Below are 19,620 nucleotides of genomic sequence, written 5' to 3'. Positions count from 1 at the left end.
CTCCCTCCGTATGCAACGCAGCTAGTCATTGTTCTACTTCTTCTCTGAAGACGCAATGCATTGTGGTACATCACAACTCGGTGAGTGAACATTGGTCACTACTTTTTGCTATGCTTTGTGGGAAATTATGAGTGCACTATATAGGGCATTGAATTTGATTACCACGCATTCGTAGTGCACTACAATGTGGTTAGTGAGTGATTTTGGACACAGCAGCCTCTATTAGTTAGCTCACTAATATAAGACACAAATCATGTGTTTTGTTTTGTTTTCCAAGTGAACTTCTTGTTGGTGACTCCTATGTTACCTCTGCACTGGGGGAGGATGTTGTACGTAACGTACACACACACACACACACACACACACGCACACGCACACGCACACACATCCTGCTCAGTCTCGCTCCAGGCATTTGTTTGATACATATTAATCATGCACACCTTTTAATAATGAATAAAGGATTATAATAAAGTTATCTTTAACTCCGGCATCCCTATTTTCCCAGACGGTTTATTCAAGGCCATATTGCACGACATCAGCCTATGAGATATAATTCATAATGATGAATGTAAGTTTTTCCTACTAATTAGGCCTCCATTATGGCAAGAGGATTAATGACTTCAGATTTATGTTGCTTTATATGAATGGAAAAATGGCAGTACAATGGCCTGTTCGTTAGTGCTGTTGTTTTCAGGTTAGGGGTTTGCCTGTTCTCCCTGTACTTTCATGTTTTTTCCGGGTGCTGAGGCTTCTTCCAACATTAAAAAAAACCTGCACATTAAGTTCAGTGAAGACTAAATTGTTTGTAGTTGTGAATATGTGAATGGTTGTTTGTCTATTTGTACCCTGCGATTGGCTGGTGGCCAGTCCAGGGTGTACCCTTCTAGCAAAAAATTCTTGGGATACACTGCAAAAACTTGGCTTAAAAAGTAATTAAATGAGAATGATATTACTTAATTTAGGCAAAATTATCTGCCACTAAAAAAGGAAAAGTTTACTTGGCAAGATTTCTGAAAACAAGTAAACGGCTAGCCTCGAAATCCCTCACCGATGTCTTAAAACCAATTTTTGTTTATTCTACCTCCTATACCTACAGAATTATGGTATGTTATTTTCAGCAAAATTTATACTCATAGCATAAAATCTCAACAACAAGTTGAGATTTTTAAGGAATAAAATGTGTGAGGAAAGTGAAATGCTCTTCCACAAGAAAGCCTCACTAAGATATCTTGGCAGACTAAGAACAACAATATTTTGCCTTGATTTGATATACAGTATTTAATCTTAGTTTGATTTGAGTTTTTGCCATGTAGGCCTCAGCTCATCCACGACCCTAATGAGGACAATGCTAGAGAAAATTGCTGGATGAAAACAGAAACATTTTGAACAAAGTCTAGGCTCTCGTGCAACATTTCATAGAGTCATGAGAAGAAGTAGTATGTGATATAGTGATATGTACGGCAAATAGCCTCATTCAGGCTTATTATATCAACTTATCGCATAGACAGCAGCAACACTCCTGCAGGGCCTGTGTGTACACGGCTCACTGCAAACCCAGTCGCACAATGGAGGAGCAAAAAGGAAGGGAAAGTGAAATGCTGAGTGGTGCTTCAATAAAGGCCTCTCTGCAGACCGGTTACACTATAAATAAAGCCTCAGAGTTCTTCTGACCATCTGAAGGTCCTTTGCGAAACAGACACGCACACATGCACGCACACGCATGTACGCACACACATACACATACACACACACACACACACACAAATGAAATGTGCTGACAAGGTCTCCAAACAGGTTAACACCTCAGACCTCGCAGCATGGACAGTGTGGTAACAGGCTCTAATTTGCACCAGCAGACGAGTCACTACACATCCTAGAGCAGGGGTAGAAAAACCTTTGTGCTCAAGGGCCACAATTCATTTTTAAAACAAACTGATGAGCCAAGTTCTTCAATGTGTATCGAAAATGTCGCTGGCATTTGGCAGAATCTTTGCATCTCCAAAACCATCACTTTTCAGGAAAACAAAAAAACCCAAACCCGAAACCCAAAATTTGTTGACTCATTAATATTGTATCCTACTGTTTAGATTGGTCAATAATTTGTAAAAATCCGCCTGGAGACCGACCAATAGTATTGATTTATGAAAAAAAAATTGGACATAGGTTTCTGCCCAACAGTGACAATTTAATAATACAATAATTTGTCATTGTAAACCATTCCTAACTTTCATACAAGTGTAAAAACAAGTTAAGAGCACAAATATTTCCCAGGGGGTGCTACTGATTAATTTTTGGGGGTGGTGTTTGGGACCCTTAAAATAAATTTTCACCAGAATACACATGATTGCAAAATTTATGAGCTTTGGGTCATGTCGAAACCTCCAAATAGGCAATTCATTCTTCGAAAGAATAATAAACAGTGATTCCAAGAGGGTTCTAATTAAATGATATTACTGACCCTTTCGAGGTGCGACGTACATACGTGTACAATACACAAAGGTGAGGAGAGGTTATTGATGAAGGCTTGTCAACTTCCTCCGTTTTTTTTAAAGTTGACTGTGATACAAGTCTAAAACTAAGTTAACCAATGTTAATTAAAAAAACTTTAAAACAATAAAAGAGTCTTTAAGGTGTAACGTAAAGGTGACTCACAAATTATTTTAACACTAACTGGGGTCCTCAGTTTACAATGGAGTTTCGTTACTGACATTTAACTCGAATTTGTAGAAGTACGAACATGCTAACTATGCAAATTCAGCAGTTAAGTCATAATTACAGTCAGTATTTATATAGAAAATATTTTTCGGCCGCATATAAAACAGTGAAACAAAAATACATGGTAAGTGAGTGTGCCTTCTTGTGCTGCATGACGACGCATTCATTTGCTGCTGCACAAACTAGTTAATTGCACTTTGTTCATAACCTTGCAACGTGGAATGGTCGGCAATACTCTTACCTACTGAAAGTAATTTTTACGTTCATGTAGAATATACTTAAAAATCTGCGGACTGAGGAGCATGTCATGTGGAACACCGACAGTATGTACAGTATTTAAAGGAGGTCCTCGGATTACGGCGGAATTCCATCCCAACGGCTGCGATGTATCCTGAATTTAAATGAGTTTAAGTAAGTTGGAACATGCCGTAGAATATCGCTAACCTACACCAACCCAGTAGTAAAGCCATTATTGCAGTAAATATTTGTATGAAAATATAGGCCAGAAATATAAAATGAAAAATAGGAAATGTGGTGGTAACTGAGCCTGCCTTCTTGTGCCGCGTGACAACATATTCTTACCCCGCTGCGCAAACTAAATAGCACGTCGTCTACACAGTCTACCCTTAACTTTGATAGTCATGAGGTGAATGGTGACGCTGGACCAACGTAGTGGGATGCCATTTGGGTCTCACTGTTTTGAATACGTGTCCATTCATTTCATGTAACTTCCCTTTTGTACAGTATTTATTCTTTCTCTAGTCTTCTCAAATTCTTCTTCAACATCCCATGTTAAAGCACCTCCTTCTTTTGCAACGTGTAGCAACAAGCCAAAGAAAAAGCGAACTGAACTGAGCTCCAGCGAGGTATGTCTTGCGTTATGAACGCTTGAACAGTAGAAATTATACTGTACTCTAATTCTATTTCTACTGTTTCTGGGGGAAATAAACCCAAACAATTTGAAAGCAAGGATACATTGTATGCGCCAGCACAAGTAAAAACATGGCACTCTGATTAATATTGTGTTCTTGGACTAAGAATTAAATGGAATAATTTGTCAATGTATGGGCAGGGCGTTATGATAATTTTCAGTTGCAGGCGTTGAAGCACAATTAACGCCTTGTCTGCTAGTGCACCACTGAACTGTGTCGACTGATTGAAGTGAGGGATAAATATTGTGTCGACACTGCCTGAGATGGAAAAATATCAGCCGGCATCAGAGGAAGTGTAGCAAAGAATAAAAGCGTTGTACATCAACCTCTGATGTGAAAGAGATCTGCAAAAACAAATCCAGATGTACAGTGGGTACGGAAAGTATACAGACCCCATTAAATTGTTCACTCTTTGTTATATTGCAGCCATTTGCGAAAATAATTTAACTAAATTTTTTTTCTCATTAATGTACACAGAGCACCCCATATTGACAGAAAAAAACAGAATTGTTGAAATCTTTTCAGATTTGTTAAAAATGAAAAACTGAAATATCACACAGCCATAAGAATTCAGACCCTTTGCTCAGTATTTAGTAGAAGCACCCTTTTGAGCTAACACAGCCGTGAGTCTTTTTGGGAATGATGCAACACGTTTTTCACACTTGGATTTGGGGATCCTGCCATTCCTCCTTGCAGATCCTCTCCAGTTCTGTCAGGTTGGATGGTGAACGTTGGTGGACAGCCATTTACAGGTCTCCCCAGAGATACTCAATTGGGTTTAAGTCAGTGCTCTGGCTGGGCCATTAAGGAACAGTCACTGAGTTGTTTTGAAGCCACTCCTTTGTTGTTTTAGCTGTATGCTTAGGGTAATTGTCTTGTTGGAAGGTGAACCGTCGGGCCCAGTCTGAGGTCCTGAGCACTCTGGAGAAGGTTTTTGTCCAGGAAATCCCTGTACTTGCATCCCTGTACTTGCATCTTTTCTTCGATTGCAACCAGTCTCCCTGTCCCTGCAGCTGAAAAACACCCCCACAGCATGATGCTGCTAACACCATGCTTCAGTGTTGGGACTGTATTGGACAGGTGATGAGCAGTGCCTGACTTTCTCCACACATACCGCTTAGGATTAAGGCCAAAAAGTTCTATCTTGGTCTCATCAGACGAGAGAAGCTTATTTCTCTCCATCTTGGGAGTACCTTCAGGTCTTTTTTAGCAAACTCCATGCGGGCTTTCATGTGTCTTGCACAGAGGAGAGGCTTCCGTCGGGCCACTCTGCTATAAAGACCCGACTGGTGGAGGGCTGCAGTAATGGTGTGAATGTGACTGTGCATAGTTGTCTGTGTCTATGTCTGCCCTGTGACTGACTGGTGACCAGTTCAGGGTGTAATCCACCTTTTGGCTGAAGTCAGCTGTGATAGGCACCAGCGCCCCATGACCCTAACCAGGATAAGTGGTGTTGAAAATGGATGGCTGGAACAACCTGGAACATCGCACTTGCTGATTTTCTTTCGTCATGTGTGGTGTTGCTCACATTTAAAAAACTGTTTAAGATGTTAAAAATCAGTATATGTGTATGAAGCTTGATTTTTGGTCTGTTTCTGACTTGTACAAGCTTTTTGGGAATTTAAATTGTGTTAGTAGAAGGACTTGGAGGCATAAACTGCAACTGACTCTGACTGACATGTTGCAGTTTGCTTTTTAAATTGAAATAGAACACTTTTATTTGGAACAACACACAATGGAGGGAGGGGGCCATGGAGGGACAGCACATATGCCCCTTGTCATGTTACGATGGTATAATTTTACTCTGGACCCAGAAGCAAGGGGTGGCTGAGAGGGTGGTGATGAAAGAATTATCAAGGTGGATCCCTGGGGCGTATTGGCAGGTGGACGGAACAGGGAACATGTTCCACCATGGAACGTGGTGTGAGCAGGTGGATAGCTTGGCGGCGTGGTGGAGAAGGTCAGCATGGCGAGGAACACAGAAGGAGCACTAAGGACACGGAAGAACAAGGAGGTCAGAGGTATGGCAAGACTGGCGTAGCTTACATGCAGGTTTGAGAGTCGTCGTACCACAGGAGAACGTTAATACCCTGGTGAGAGTTTCCAGGATCTGGCAGGCTTTTATGCAGGTGATGATGAGGGCTGATTGATCACAGGTGAGCGGCCGAGGTGGTGCTGACTAGAGAGAGAGAGAGGGAGGGAGAGAGAGAGGGTGAGAGGAGCGCAACGCGCCACCCAAGCTCCAACAAAAGAACTGCAGGGCACAGCTCATGACACCCCTTTTCCAATGTACCGCTACTACCCCCAATCAGCCTCCTCCACTTTTTCCACACTTTTTCGAGGCCAAGCGGTGCCTTTGCCACCGCGTTTCAGAACCTCCTCCGACCTGGTTCTAAAACGCAGGCCGAGGAGGGCCGAGACATAACTGTCTTCTGATTGGCTGACAAATGTAGGCGGTTCTTTAAGCGTGATGACTTGTCACTTTCACAATCATTGTGTCTCAAGGCTGTCGCACACCGAGCGATGCCGCCGTACCCGACTGAACAGTGTGCGTGATTAGGCGACTGTTTTCGTGAGTGACTAATCAGTCTGCCACTGGTTTTGCTTCGATTAAAAATTTTGAAATCGCAGTCTTAACGTCACTGTACGCGCTGGGTACATTGAAATGAATGGAGCCAGCGAGCCTCCTTTCAAATATCCACATTCTTGCTTTTATTCTCACCAACGCCCTCTCTCTTTAGCAACCTGGTTCTTCCTTAACTATTAGTCTATATTTTTATGGTCTAAGGAATGTGATAAAGTACAAAATACTGAATACACAGCATCAATCACCTATACAGGCTTGCCGGGCATCCACTTGTGAATCGCTCATGCGCGTGGGTGCGTCGGCAACCCTACACGATGGTCTGGTCCAGTCTGGTTCGACCATGTCGCGCAGTGTGCGGCAGCCTTAAAACAGCTTTTGTTCTGTGGTCAACTGTGAAGGTGCGGGCATTTTTGACTATATTGCAGACGATGAAATACAGCGAGATGGAAGGCGTGACAAGAAACTAGAGCATCACTGTCTCATTCTCCAATCCCTCCCACTTTTGACTGATGCCTGGAAAAGCAACAAAGGCCAGGCCGGCTGGGGCAGAGCGGGAGCAGGCCCTTCTGGAACTTGAAATGGAACAGTGGCACTGTATCCTGTATGAGAAGGAAGTTATTTGCGAGTGAATGCGATTACGTTTTTGAGGCTTTTAGTGGGAAATAACACTAATCCTCTCAAGTGACACCTCCAAGACCCTCGCCTCTATTTAAAGCTCCTTTGCTCTTTGTGGCCCCTTAATAAGCTGCACACTTCCACTGAAGCAGAGATGGAGCCATTATGGGGCCCCTCTTTGTGTCCCACTCGGCAACAGACATCTGGACTCCTCTTGTGCTACCCAATTCACAACCACATTCAGTGGGAACAAAGGAGAGTCGGTGTCCAAAAGTCACCCTCCATCATGTCCCCCTCTCCTGGCCTGACACAGACACAATGAGGTGGAGGGAAGAGATGCGCAGGGATGGCTGAACCTTTTACTCTGAGGGAAAGTAAGCCAGTACCTCCCCAGGGAGACGTGTGTCAACAACACCCCACAAGAGAGACACCTGATCAGCCTGTGGAGACACCAATAGGGCCAGATTGTGGGTGGGAACAACAGTGGGCTTATAAATCAACAGGGAAATCAGCTACATGGTGGTATTGCTACAACCCACTAGAGCCCCATGTTTAGTTAGTTTATTTAGTAGTTTTATTTGATAGTGTTTAGTTTAGATACGAAAAAAAAATCACAGTGCCTTTATATTGGTATGCTGGCCTGGCTGATCAATGTCGTGTTGATTTTTTTGGCTCTCTGGTATCCACTGTACTCCACCAAGCTGTCTTGGCAATCATCATTTATCTCGTTGAAGTGTATTAGCTGAGACCAAAAAAGCCTTACTGTGGACACAAAGTAGGCTACATAGAAACGTTAAGTTACTCACAACGAGCTCGCATCTTAAAAAATATTCAAGAAAATATAAGTGGTAGGGCCTACTTATAGCGAGACGTCCGTCTAGATTCTCAGTCATCAAGGGCATGGTAATCCGCAACGGCTGAATCAAGGCAGCTTCTTGTTTGTTGAAATAAAAAATAAATATCATTGGATCGAGGAGTAATACACGAATAAAATGAGCCCTAGTTTATAAGAATCAGATATGGTTTTTATTTTATGCCACTTTTTATGTGGCAAATTGGCCCAAATTTTCTTGCACACAAATCATTGTAAATAATTAGGAAATTAGTGACTGAAAACTTGACTCCTTGGTAGAAAAATGGCTGTATGTTAGTTTTACTAGTTAAAAAGTTGATGTTTAATCAGGCTATTTTCATATTTTTCAATGGCATCCACTGAAACTGAAAGAATTGTGGCGACTGGTTAGAACGTCAGCCTCACAGTTCTGAGGACCCGGGTTCAATCCCCAGCCCCGCGGCTGTGTGGAGTTTGCATGTTCTCCCCGTGCCTGCGTGGGTTTTCTAAGGGCACTCCGGTTTCCTCCCACATCCCAAAAACATGCATTAATTGGAGACTCTAAATTGCCCGTAGGTGTGACTGTGAGTGCGACTGTTTGTTTGTGCCCTGCGATTGGCTGGCAACCAGTTCAGGGTGTACCCCACCTCCTGCCCGATGACAGCTGGGATAGGCTCCAGCACGCCCGCGACCCTAGTGAGGAGAAGCGGCTCAGAAAATGGATGGATGGATGAAAGAATCGTTAGATAGACTTTACAGAAAACAAGAATAATAATAGTGAATTGTGACCATGTAGTTTTCCATCTTGTTCGAATCCTATGAACGTGTGGTTTTCGACGCCGAAAGCAAGCAACATTTTCATCTTTGTTAGAACCACAGAAATCTCAACTAAAAATTTAAGTTAAAGTTTTTTTTCCAACAACATAATCTGAAAAGTATTACGTTCTGCGAAACAATGAGAAAATTAGATTTTGGTGGAAATAGAAAGAAAATGGCGGCCGTTTTTCTGGATTCAGTAAAATACTATAGCACTGCTTCCTATATTGACATATTGAATTCGTCTCTTTATTAGCTCGCATTAGCCGCAATTTAACCTTAACTTTAGCAGTGAATTTGCTTTTATTACAGTAATTGGGTTACAGAAATTAACCCCATGAGATTTAATAGTATGATTTTAACCATTAGTTTAAATGTATTTGTAATATGTTACGCCTCACTTAGCTTGTACTAGCACAGTTATCCCATATTGTCTTCATTACGTAGCCTCATTTAGCATATTGTTAGCTCTTATTAACTCTATGAACAATAATCTAGCTATTAGTTGCATCTGTTAGTCTCAGTACACTCATATTAGTTCTCTGTTAGCGTTGTATTAGCCTCACCAGCTTGCATTAGGAGTAATTTCACCATTAGTATTAGTACAGTCATTAGCAAATGCACTATAGCAGTTTTTTACCCATATTTTCTTGTAATAGTAGTATTTAGCCTCTTTTGCACTGGATGAACACACTTTTTACTTTAATTAGCAGTGATTTATCCTTTAGTTACCATATGTTAGCCATGAGCTAACTTCAGTCAAATTGTTCTAGCAATGCTTTCACATACAGTTTTAGCTTACTGGTTATGTAGCCTCAGTTCACATGTCTCCATTAGTTCACATTAGCTGCAATTAACTTCATCCATTAGCTTTTATTATTATTATTATTATTATTATCATTATTATTATTATTATTAACTCAGCAAGTGTGCCTTTGTACCAACCATTGGCACCGACCCTTTTCCGAGCAGTAATGCGTTAAATTTTCTTCGCTTATACTTGCCAATATGCGGCACAGTGAAGGACTGGTTAGCACATCTGCCTCACAGTTCTGAGCACCCGGGTTCAAATCCGGCCTCGCCTGTGTGGAGTTTGCATGTTCTCCCCGTGCCTGCGTAGGTTTTCTCCGGGTACTCTGGTTTCCTCCCAAAAACATGCATGGCAGGTTAATTGAAGACTCTAAATTGGCCGTAGGTGTGGACGTGAGTGCGAATGGTTGTTTGTTTATGAGCCCTGTGATTGGCTGGTGACCAGTTCAGTGTGTACCCCAGGGTCAACTGGGATAGGCCCCAGCACGCCCGCGACCCTGGAGAGGATAAGCAGGACAGAAAATACTAGCTACTAGTTAATATTAGCTTCATGATTGATCCTCATTTAGCACTGCGTTAGCCAGCTGGGCCTGATTATCAGCATTTGTGTATGCCACTTTAGCTCTAATTACATAGTGTGTTTTTGTCTTTTCCTCTAAAAACAAAATATTGTATTATTGTTCTGTTTGCTTGAAAAAGAAATGTGGGTGTCTGTAAGTAAAGCCATAATGCTGCTAGAAAGTCCTTCCCCCCCCCCCTCCAGTGTGGCACAATCTCCAATTTTGTTCTATTGATGTCCTTGCTATTAATTCACTAAGAGCTTTGTGAGGCTATTATACCCAAAACAAACAAAGGGAGATTGCATTGCCCCCCCCCCCCCCCCCCCCCCAGTGCATAGTGATTTTGCGCACGGACACACACACACACACACACACACAGAGCACAGATGTCGTGTCTGTCTCTTTAAAGAGTGGAGCTTGGTGAGGTTTTGTTGCAGCCATCAGGCGGAGTGCCTCACATCGCCTCACTGGCGGCTAGAGTGCACACTGCGCACTATCCTCATTCAGGACTGAGCTAGATTGAGTTAAAGCTACCCTTTCTTTGTGTGTTTATAGTGTTAAAACAGAGAGCCTCCATATGTGTGGGAGACCATGAGGGGACCAAGTGATGCTCCAGAGTTGTAGGTTCTTCCAAGCGGATCATGATGCTGATGCTGATGATGATGCTGACAAGGCTCTCCAAGAGAGACGGTAAAGTTTGTTCTTGGGTGATTTCACTCGCTTGAAATCATCCAGCTGAGGCAAAGAGCTTCAGTGCTAATGCTGGAGCTGCTTGGAGTGTAAAGGAAGGAAAACAGAAAAATCTCAGATAGGAGCTTTGACACAGAGGAGATGAACTTTGGACATCTGCTGCTTGGGTTGTTGACCACATTAACCACCACCATAACATCAGGTAAGAAAATTGAAAACAATCTTTTTTGCATTCTCACATCGTGTTAAATGATGTAAAGATGTTTTCCCCAACCTTTCTTTAGCCTATAAGCAAAATTATTTTACGTTTTGAAAAATCTCACGGTACACCACCAAACACAAATGTCACAAAAAGTGAATACGCAGAACATTTTGGTTGTGCTGCATGTCACTATACATTACATCATCATCATAGATAGATAAGCAAAGATAGATTCTTTGTGATAAATGACACATTTTTGGGCCTATTAAGTGAAACTGGACAATCTCCCGTAGTACAATGGGTGATCTTTCATGGCACACTGGTTGGGAATCACTACTGTTGACGACCACAATGGGCACCATCCAATGGTTTATGATATACAACCTCTCCCTATAATCTGGACATATAGGAAAACATGCATATTTCAAGAAATAAAATTTTCAACAAGATTTGATTCAGTTGGAATATTAACAAATGACCTCTTCAAGATGATTTCCAATGTTTAAGATTCACGTGAATTTGATGTAATAACTCCACATTGCCTTCAATTTCCTACATGTCCAGACATCTTGCATGTCATATACCAACATTGCCACAGTGGCATCCATAGCACAATTTCATTCTTACATTTGAAGAGCTGTGCAAGGCTATCTCAATCTGTAAATGACCACAGTGCGTCCGACTGGAAATTGTCCAGTTGTTTGATAAATTATGTATGTACTAAAAACATCAATTCAACAGAGCAATGAGGTTCCCAAATATGTTCTTAAAAAACAATAACACTTCACAATAAGGGTACATGTATTATTCATATCTAGGTTAGTAATGCTGTTATAAACACTGTCAGTCACTAATTAACAGTTACTGTCTAAACTACTTATGACACACAAGTAAATTTGCTCTTATGACTCATAGCAATTCATTGTCTTTATAAACTATCACAATACCAGTACTAACCAATCTATGATGCATTTACAAAACCTTCATTAACGTACCCTTGTTAAATTGTACGCAATGCTTTGTAATTCTTTGTAGTTCTTCTCTCCATGTATATTTACATTTAATCTAAAAATATTCATACCTACAAAAAATAATGAGTTAAAGTGCAGTTTTATTTGGTAATTTTTGGTATAATTTACCTAGAAATGTATTAGAAGCTATTAACTAAACATACTAAACAGCAGCTTTAGAAAAGCAAAACAAAAAATGCTAAACTACTGTAAATTCTGCTAATTTTGATTCACACCCTGGCCAACGTTTTTTGAATTGAAGTGAATATTTTACTATTATATTTGGAGACTGAGTATCTTTTAGCTCTAAAGCACATCAATTGTAGGAAAAAGATACTATTTGGACCCATGCTGAGAACTCGATTACGGTTTAAACATTCAAGCAGTGTTCTAAATCAGACTATGAGCTGTGTGTTGCACACACAAGAAATATATGTGGTAGGGGATTTAATGTACTGATATATATATACACGAAGCATTGTCTCGTCTAGTTTTAGTGACTTAATGTCAAAATTGAACAAATGAGACAAAAAGCACTGTTGTACATTAAGGGGTACAATAGCTCATCAACTGCGTGGTTCTCTCAAAGGACATAATCATACTGTACCTGTATCTTTTATGGTCGTACCGCTAACTCTTTCTATTTAGCGACGGTGGCCTTATCTTGAAATGGCCCCCCTATTCCCTCCACAACCATCCCCCCACCCCACCAAAAATGCTTTTAAACGCTTATTTTTTTATTACCGTGAGCTGGATTATAAAGCCATCCAACCATTGCCTTAATAGCAGATTACATTTACAAATCTTTAATCCAAACCCCAAATTAAAGTTCGGGGGGGGGGAGGGAGACAATTCACGAATGCAGATTGTTGGTTGATCATTTCTGTCCAAAATATGATACGTCTGCAATCCCCCAATCTTTATACAAACAGGCAGTACCACAAAAAAAAAAGTACCACAAAGGTCGTGATTGGCCGTTCCGCCCAATCACGACCTTCCAGGTCTCACTGTCATTGCCCACCTGAGCATTGAAGTCCCCCAGCAGAGCGATGGAGTCCCCAGCGGGAGCGTTCTCCAGCACCCCCTCTAAGGACTCCAAAAAGGGTGGGTACTCTGAACTGCTGTTTGGTGCAGGCGGAGGGAGGCTACCCTCTCGTCCACCGGGGTGAACCTCAACGTGCAGGCAATAAATATACCCACACCTGCTCGGCGCCTCTCACCGTGGGCAACTCTAGAGTGGAAAAGAGTCCAACCCCTCTCGAGAGGACTGGTACCAGAGCCCAAGCCGTGTGTGGAGGCGAGCCCGACTATATCTAGTCAGAACTTTTCAACCTCACATAATAATAATAATAATAAAACAATAAATAAATAATATATGAAATAAGATTCATAAGTTAGCAATAAATGTAAAATGCGTATATTTTATAAATAGGTAAATACAATAATTAAAACAGAAATAAATAACAAAAACAGTATGTAAAACAAATGCAAAAAACATATTGGCAATAACTAAACAATGCAATATTACATAATACAATAAAATGAAATAAAAACAATGTAATAACAAAAATATCTATATTTTACAAATGCACCAAAACCTAAAAGTATCATATCATTGTGAAACAACCATCACTGTTCTCATCCGGTCAACAATTGTGTCAGTGCAGTAGCAGCAAAGCATGCAAGAAGAAGATGCAGGATCCCAATTATTCTCATAAAATCTTTCAAGGTAAATAATAAACACTCATGAATGACACTATTTTTGAAAGTCATTTCAATAGCATTTTCCTTTAGCATTTCTGGGGAAAATGTTCATAACATACTGTAAACAAAAAGTGGACTATAAAGTTACAGGTTTATTGATAAAATGTCAACTATAATTTAGAAAATGTAATGTAAATGTAATCTGATTTTTATTGTGACCATTAACAAATCTTGCCTCTTAACCATCAAGCCAACCATGATGCTACTGTTAGAGTTGTCCCCTGTTGGCCACTACTAATCAGTACTGTTGGCTTTTAAGTTTACATTTACATTAAATTACCATCCATAATCATTTCAGTATTTAGTGGTCACTGACACTTCACATTTTCCTGTGGTATGATCTTTACAGGCTCCTCAGTGCTTCTCACTGTGTTCCTAGTCACGCTTCATATCTCTTTGCGGCAGCTTTCTCTACAAGTAGTGTAACTTCCCACCGTCTCAGGTGCTCTCTAACACCCACCATCTCCTTGTCTACCCACCTCCATTAATACTGTATGTAGCTCATTTAAACTGCATATTTCCCGATGCGTATGCCTGCCAAACACTTGAGCGTGAGTGGATTCTGAGAGGTTTTAAAGAGCAGAGCAGGTGGAGGTTATTTGGTTGTTGTATTAGGTTAACAAAACGAGGTTGAAAGCACTTAAAGCACTTTGTGTAGGTGTATGCGGGCAAAATGTTAGGCGCCTGTGTAAAACTGGCCTTGATAGGAGAAAGTCAAAGCTACACACATTGTAGTCGTTGCTACTACTCAATTCATTGGGACTCACCACGCTATTGATACTGTTCCATTGGGAAAATGTCTGTGGGTGACATTAACCACTACTGGTCAATCGTTGGTCAGCCAGTCATTAACATTTAAGGATATGCTGCTAGAAATGACAAAAGTAAACCTACAACTTATTCAGATCTGACTAACACGACGAGCCAAAATCCATAAAAACTGACCGAAATCACAGCTTTCCTCAGCTTTCTGCAGAGATGGCAAAAGTACTCACACTTTGTACTTCAGTAGACATACAGATATGTACCTAAAGACAGATAAAAGTTGAAGTACTGATTCAACTCTTTCATTTAAGTAAAAGTAAAAAAGTACAGACTCTCAAATGTACTCAAGTTCAAAAGTAAAAATGAAATTTTACTATCAATTATATACAATACCCGTTTTGATAACTTGGCACAACGGAAAAAATAAAGTTTTGTCACCCACGGAGATTGAAAACCGTGACAAGTTTATTGTGACAAAGGAGTAGAAAGTACAGATGTACTTTCAAATGTAAGGAGTACACGTCAACATTTGATGTCAAATGTAAGGAGTAAAAGTAGAGTTGTCAGAAAATAAATTCTCAAGTAGCCTACAGTACAGATACCTGAAAAATCTACCTAAGTACAGTAACGAAATACAGTGGCGCCTTAATTTTGTTCCATGACCACGCTTGTAACTCAAAGTACTCGTATCTCAAATCATTTTCCCAATTGAAAGGAATGGAAATGCCATTAATCCGCTCGAGCTGCTGACCCAAAAGAATAAAAAATATTTGTAATTTGTTTTTTGATAAAGAAAGTAGTACTATAATATTGTGTTTTTAAAAAAATAAAGAAAAACACATACGGTAGTACTAACGTAATTAAATAGAATGTAAGGAACTGAACAGTTTGTGAATCATGTTTAATTCATTGTGGCTCCTTCTGGTGTGAACGACTTGGCCACCAGGGAGGAGTGCAGACACAAAAACGAAGAAAGAGTTTCACAACTACTGTGACTCCATAAGCTCCAGTAATATTTGTCATTTTCACAGAGGATAAAGAATACATGTCTGAGAATATTGTTATACTGTATCATCTGTCTGCATGTATTGCTCCACCTTTTGTGGTTAAATAGCCATTGCTTAAAGCGTTATATGCATATGTATACATAACAATTTTGGTCTTGTTCTCAAATGAGCAGAAGAGGTTTTTCATGAACCACCGACCTCCCTGCATGAACTTAAGTCAGTTTGATCAAATAAAGGAATACAACTTTTTTTTTTTTTTTTTTTTGTATAATGCCTTTATTATATGTTAATTTTGAGAGTAAAGTTTAATTGGGTAGTGGGTTCACTCATATAAGGCACCAATGTATTACACACTGAATGTGTAGCATGCTTGTTGGTTAGGTTACTGAATTCATTGATCCATGGAGTTCATTCTTATGCGTGGACACAAATCTCTTAATTCTCTGTTAGATCAAATTAAGATGGGAGCTCTGTTTCTGAACGATGGCAAACAAATTTGGGCTGGTCATTTGTGTCCACTGTTTGTGTCCTTGCGGTTGCACGGTGACAAATATGGCTGCAGGCTCACAAAAGCATCTTTCCCCATCTCTCCAAACGCATGCACACGCACACACGTTCACGCACAAAAAGAAGACTATTGGATGATTATGGTTCCGCAGAAGGTGGTCAGCCGACTCATCTGCGCCATGCCTGAGTCACACTGACGGAGGCTGATGATGTCCCTCTTTCTGGTACAACCTGTGATGACATCACCGGCGGATGATTTGAGGGAGCGAAAAGAGGCAAACAATGGCTCAGACAGCTCGGAGAGAAGCCAGAAGAGAAGCAAACCAGATTTGCCTTTAAATTTCACCGCCAAACACATGATCACGCTCCTCCAAAGCACACTTGGAAGTCCTACAGAACTCCAGCTGCCTTTTTATTGGTCTTTAGAGTATGTAAATGAGTTAACTACTGCTGATTAAATGAGTTTGAATTGAGCTGATTTTTTTTATCTCGTATATGTGTAAAGTTGTAGGGATTTGGATGACATCCAGGCAAAAAACAGCATGTCCCCTCATCGGCTTTAGGAGTACATTACAGCCACTAGGGGGGCATAATAGCTCTTCAATTGGGATTCCCAAATGGGTTTGTGTTCTTAAGTTTAATGGTGGCATGGTATAATTTAACATTACATTGTTTTCTTTCCCAAGGGTGATGTTTTTTTTCCCTGAAATAAAGTTGAAAATTGAGCATTGCATCTACATTTAAATAATATAATTGTAATAAAATAATGAATTTAAAACAAATAAAAATAAATAACAAGAATAATAATATCTCAGAGTCACCCGACTTTCGTTTTTGTCAACTCAACTTACTTCACAATAAGCAGCATTTTGGCAGATTCAAACAATCTTGTGAGGAAAAGGCTTCAAGTTGTTTATTTCCACTCCCATTCGAAATTCACTTTCAAACTAAATATAAAACTGAGAATTACATATTGTGTATTTATATCAACCATATCACTATGCTTTAAAGTCGGCTATTTTAAAGCTAACACATAATGACATAGTTTAAGTTACATCGGCCAGGGCTATGGATTCTAAAGGTCTTGGGTAGTTAAGATTGACATGGCAAATATGGAGGCTTAAATCTCATTAGACCAAAATTCTAAAATCCACCAACACGTACTGGAAGCAGTGCAGCCAATAAAATGCTATGATATAAAAACAATAGCCCTTTGGGGATATAGTAATACAATTTCATGGAATAAATATGAGAATTTAGGTTGTAAACGTAGATCAATGGCTCTGATAGTGGTTAGGCGAACATAGTAGAAGGCCTTGCTGGCCCGGACCGTCCACCACCGGTGAAAGGCACTTGGCCGGCTGTGAGAAAAAGCGCCTTCAGTTTTGAAGACATGACTTCAAACACACCTCCCTCCATCTTTTTGCTGGCGTCAGGCCGAAACCTCCCATGTCCAAATTTGGTCAATTAAATATTCCATCCATTCATTTTCATTACCGCTTCTCCTCACTAGGGTCACGGGCTGCTGGAGCCTATCCCAGCTATCATCGGGCGAGAGGCGGGGTACACCCTGAACCGGTCGCCAGGCAATCGCAGGGCACATAGAAACAAACAACCATTCGCACTCTCATTCACATCTACGGGCAATTTAGAGTCTTCAATCAACCAACCACGCATGTTTTTGGGGTGTGGGAGAAAGGCGGAGTTCCCGGAGAAAACCCACCCAGGCGCAGGGAGAACATGCAAACTCCACACAGACGGGGCCGGGATTTGAACCCTGGTCTCTAGAACTGTGAGGCAAATGTGCTAACCAGTCGCTCACCATGCCGGCTAAATAAAATATTTTTTCACAAATCTATATCAATTCAATTCTACTCGATTCTATATTGGTCAATCGCCATGTGTGCCAGGGCTCAAAGTTAACTTAAAATTTTTGCTTACCCGTGGAAAACTTGAGTTAGCCCTGTTCGGTTAAGTGCACTCAAATGTTTGCTATATCTCACGGTTCGGTTTTATCACGGTATTAACCTCACGGTATGATCGTTATTGCGGTATTGTGGGAAAGCTCACGGTATTGCAGGAAGGTTGACGGTACAGGTGGGGCTCAGAAGTGAATGCCGAAATACCGAAAAACCTCAAATGTTCCTGCTTCTCAATAGGCTTTAGTAGTTTCTGTGTATTTCCATCCGTTTTAGTCACATGCTGTGATGACGTACTCAGCCTTTCCCTTGGTTCCACATACCACCGCCGCCTTCTTGATCGATTTTGCAACATAATTAAACGTATCATCTGGTCATCTAGGTCCATTTGTTCTAGCAGACACTGTTCCACGGTCGCCATTGTTCTTGCTTTATTCCTTGTTACGGAAAGGAAAATAAAAACGGCTATCAGAAATGGCCAAAAAATGCAGAGGAAATTGCACCCTGTGGTGTCCTAGCCAATACCAGCCGTCGCGACCCCCCCCCCCCCCGCCGGTTTGGAGGGGAACTGCAGTACATTTTCAAAACTGCGCACGTGGGTTGCGCTCGAGTATAAAGCCAAACTGCGCTTGGGATAGCCCCAGTGACGTCGGTGCGGTCGCTGCCCGCGCGAGTATAACGAAGCCTTAACGCACTCCTCTCAACGCTGTGGTCACAAGGGCCAGTCAGCCGATCAGTGTATTTCTTTAGACGTATACACATGGTCACATGGGCTATCGTCCAATCGGGAGCGTTTAGACTCAAATGAGGAAGTTAAGCACTGCAGCAGCCTGGCTAAGCGGCTAGGCTTCGTGTCGATGGCACAACGGCTCATTATTTTTAAGATGAGACAAGGCCACTTTTAATTTCGCGATATCGTGAATATTGTGACATCCCTACATACAACAATAATTTTTTTCATACGCTTGCCCGATCGGGAATGTTGTATGTTTTGCTAGCTTGCCCGTGACTATTTTTGAGTTGCCCCGGACAATCGGGAATCGGTAATCCCTTTGTGCTATTTTTACAAATTATTGACAAATTTTAAGTTTTGAAAATGGCTTGCTCTCTTTGACGATACGTTTATGTCTCAGCAAACATGCCATTTTTTTTACTAGTTTCCTGAAAAGTGATGGTTTTGAAGATGCGAGGATTCCGCCCGACCCCAGCGTTATATTTTGTTTGCGAACCTTGTGTGCTTGATGGGTCGTAAACACATCTAAAGATGGTATGTCACTTTGCAATTAGGAGCTTGTCTGTCAGCAACGCTAATGGTGTGTGTCCCGCATCCTGTTCCTGCCTTGATGTATTTGCACGTTAGTAGTAGATGAATAATCCTCACAGCTAAGATGCAATCAAGGCGATTAGTGCAGTCTAATCGTCCTCACATTCGGGTCACGGTGAGCAAGAAGTCAGCTCCGCCGCTAATAAATCGCTAAAGTGGTCTGTTTCGATGGAAGGAGGGTAAATATCTGTGTTCAAAATATACATTACGGAGAAAATTACTGTAATTCTGACAGAAAAGCTCCACCCACCTATCACAAGGGCCGTTCGCTGGATTGATGACAATCTGTAAAGGACGCTGGCTCAAGGTTGCACATTGGCTGTATGGAATGTCTCTGCTTACTTTTGCCAACATATGGTCCCCAAGGAGACAGGACAATATAGTGCAGGCTCGAGACTGTGACCAAATTGATCGCATATGCAAGCCTTTTTTCAGCTCGTGCAATTAAAAAATTAATCTTGTCGCATTTGCACGAGTGCATCTTTTAATGGTTGAAAGTCGCCTTTTTTCCCATTGCAATCGCTAAAGAGAGAGCGAGATAACTCTGTGACGCCTTCTATATCAT

At 41.0% G+C, this 19,620-nt stretch overlaps 1 protein-coding gene across 1 annotated transcript in view; it reads left to right on the top strand.

Moving 5' to 3' along the window:
• The first annotated feature begins 10,315 nt into the window (after positions 1–10,315).
• Positions 10,316–19,620, top strand: part of zgc:77784 (uncharacterized protein LOC402947 homolog) — a 71,552-nt gene continuing 62,247 nt past the window's right edge. Inside the window, exon 1 of the mRNA XM_061681336.1 lies at positions 10,316–10,759. Within this exon, the coding sequence (XP_061537320.1) occupies positions 10,699–10,759 (61 nt within the window). The 5' untranslated portion in view covers positions 10,316–10,698. The remainder of the gene's footprint in view (positions 10,760–19,620) is intronic.

The sequence above is a fragment of the Phycodurus eques genome, chromosome 7 (genome assembly GCF_024500275.1).
Source record: "Phycodurus eques isolate BA_2022a chromosome 7, UOR_Pequ_1.1, whole genome shotgun sequence".
Classification (NCBI taxonomy): Eukaryota; Metazoa; Chordata; class Actinopteri; order Syngnathiformes; family Syngnathidae; genus Phycodurus; species Phycodurus eques.
This window is presented reverse-complemented; position numbering and strand designations above follow the sequence as displayed.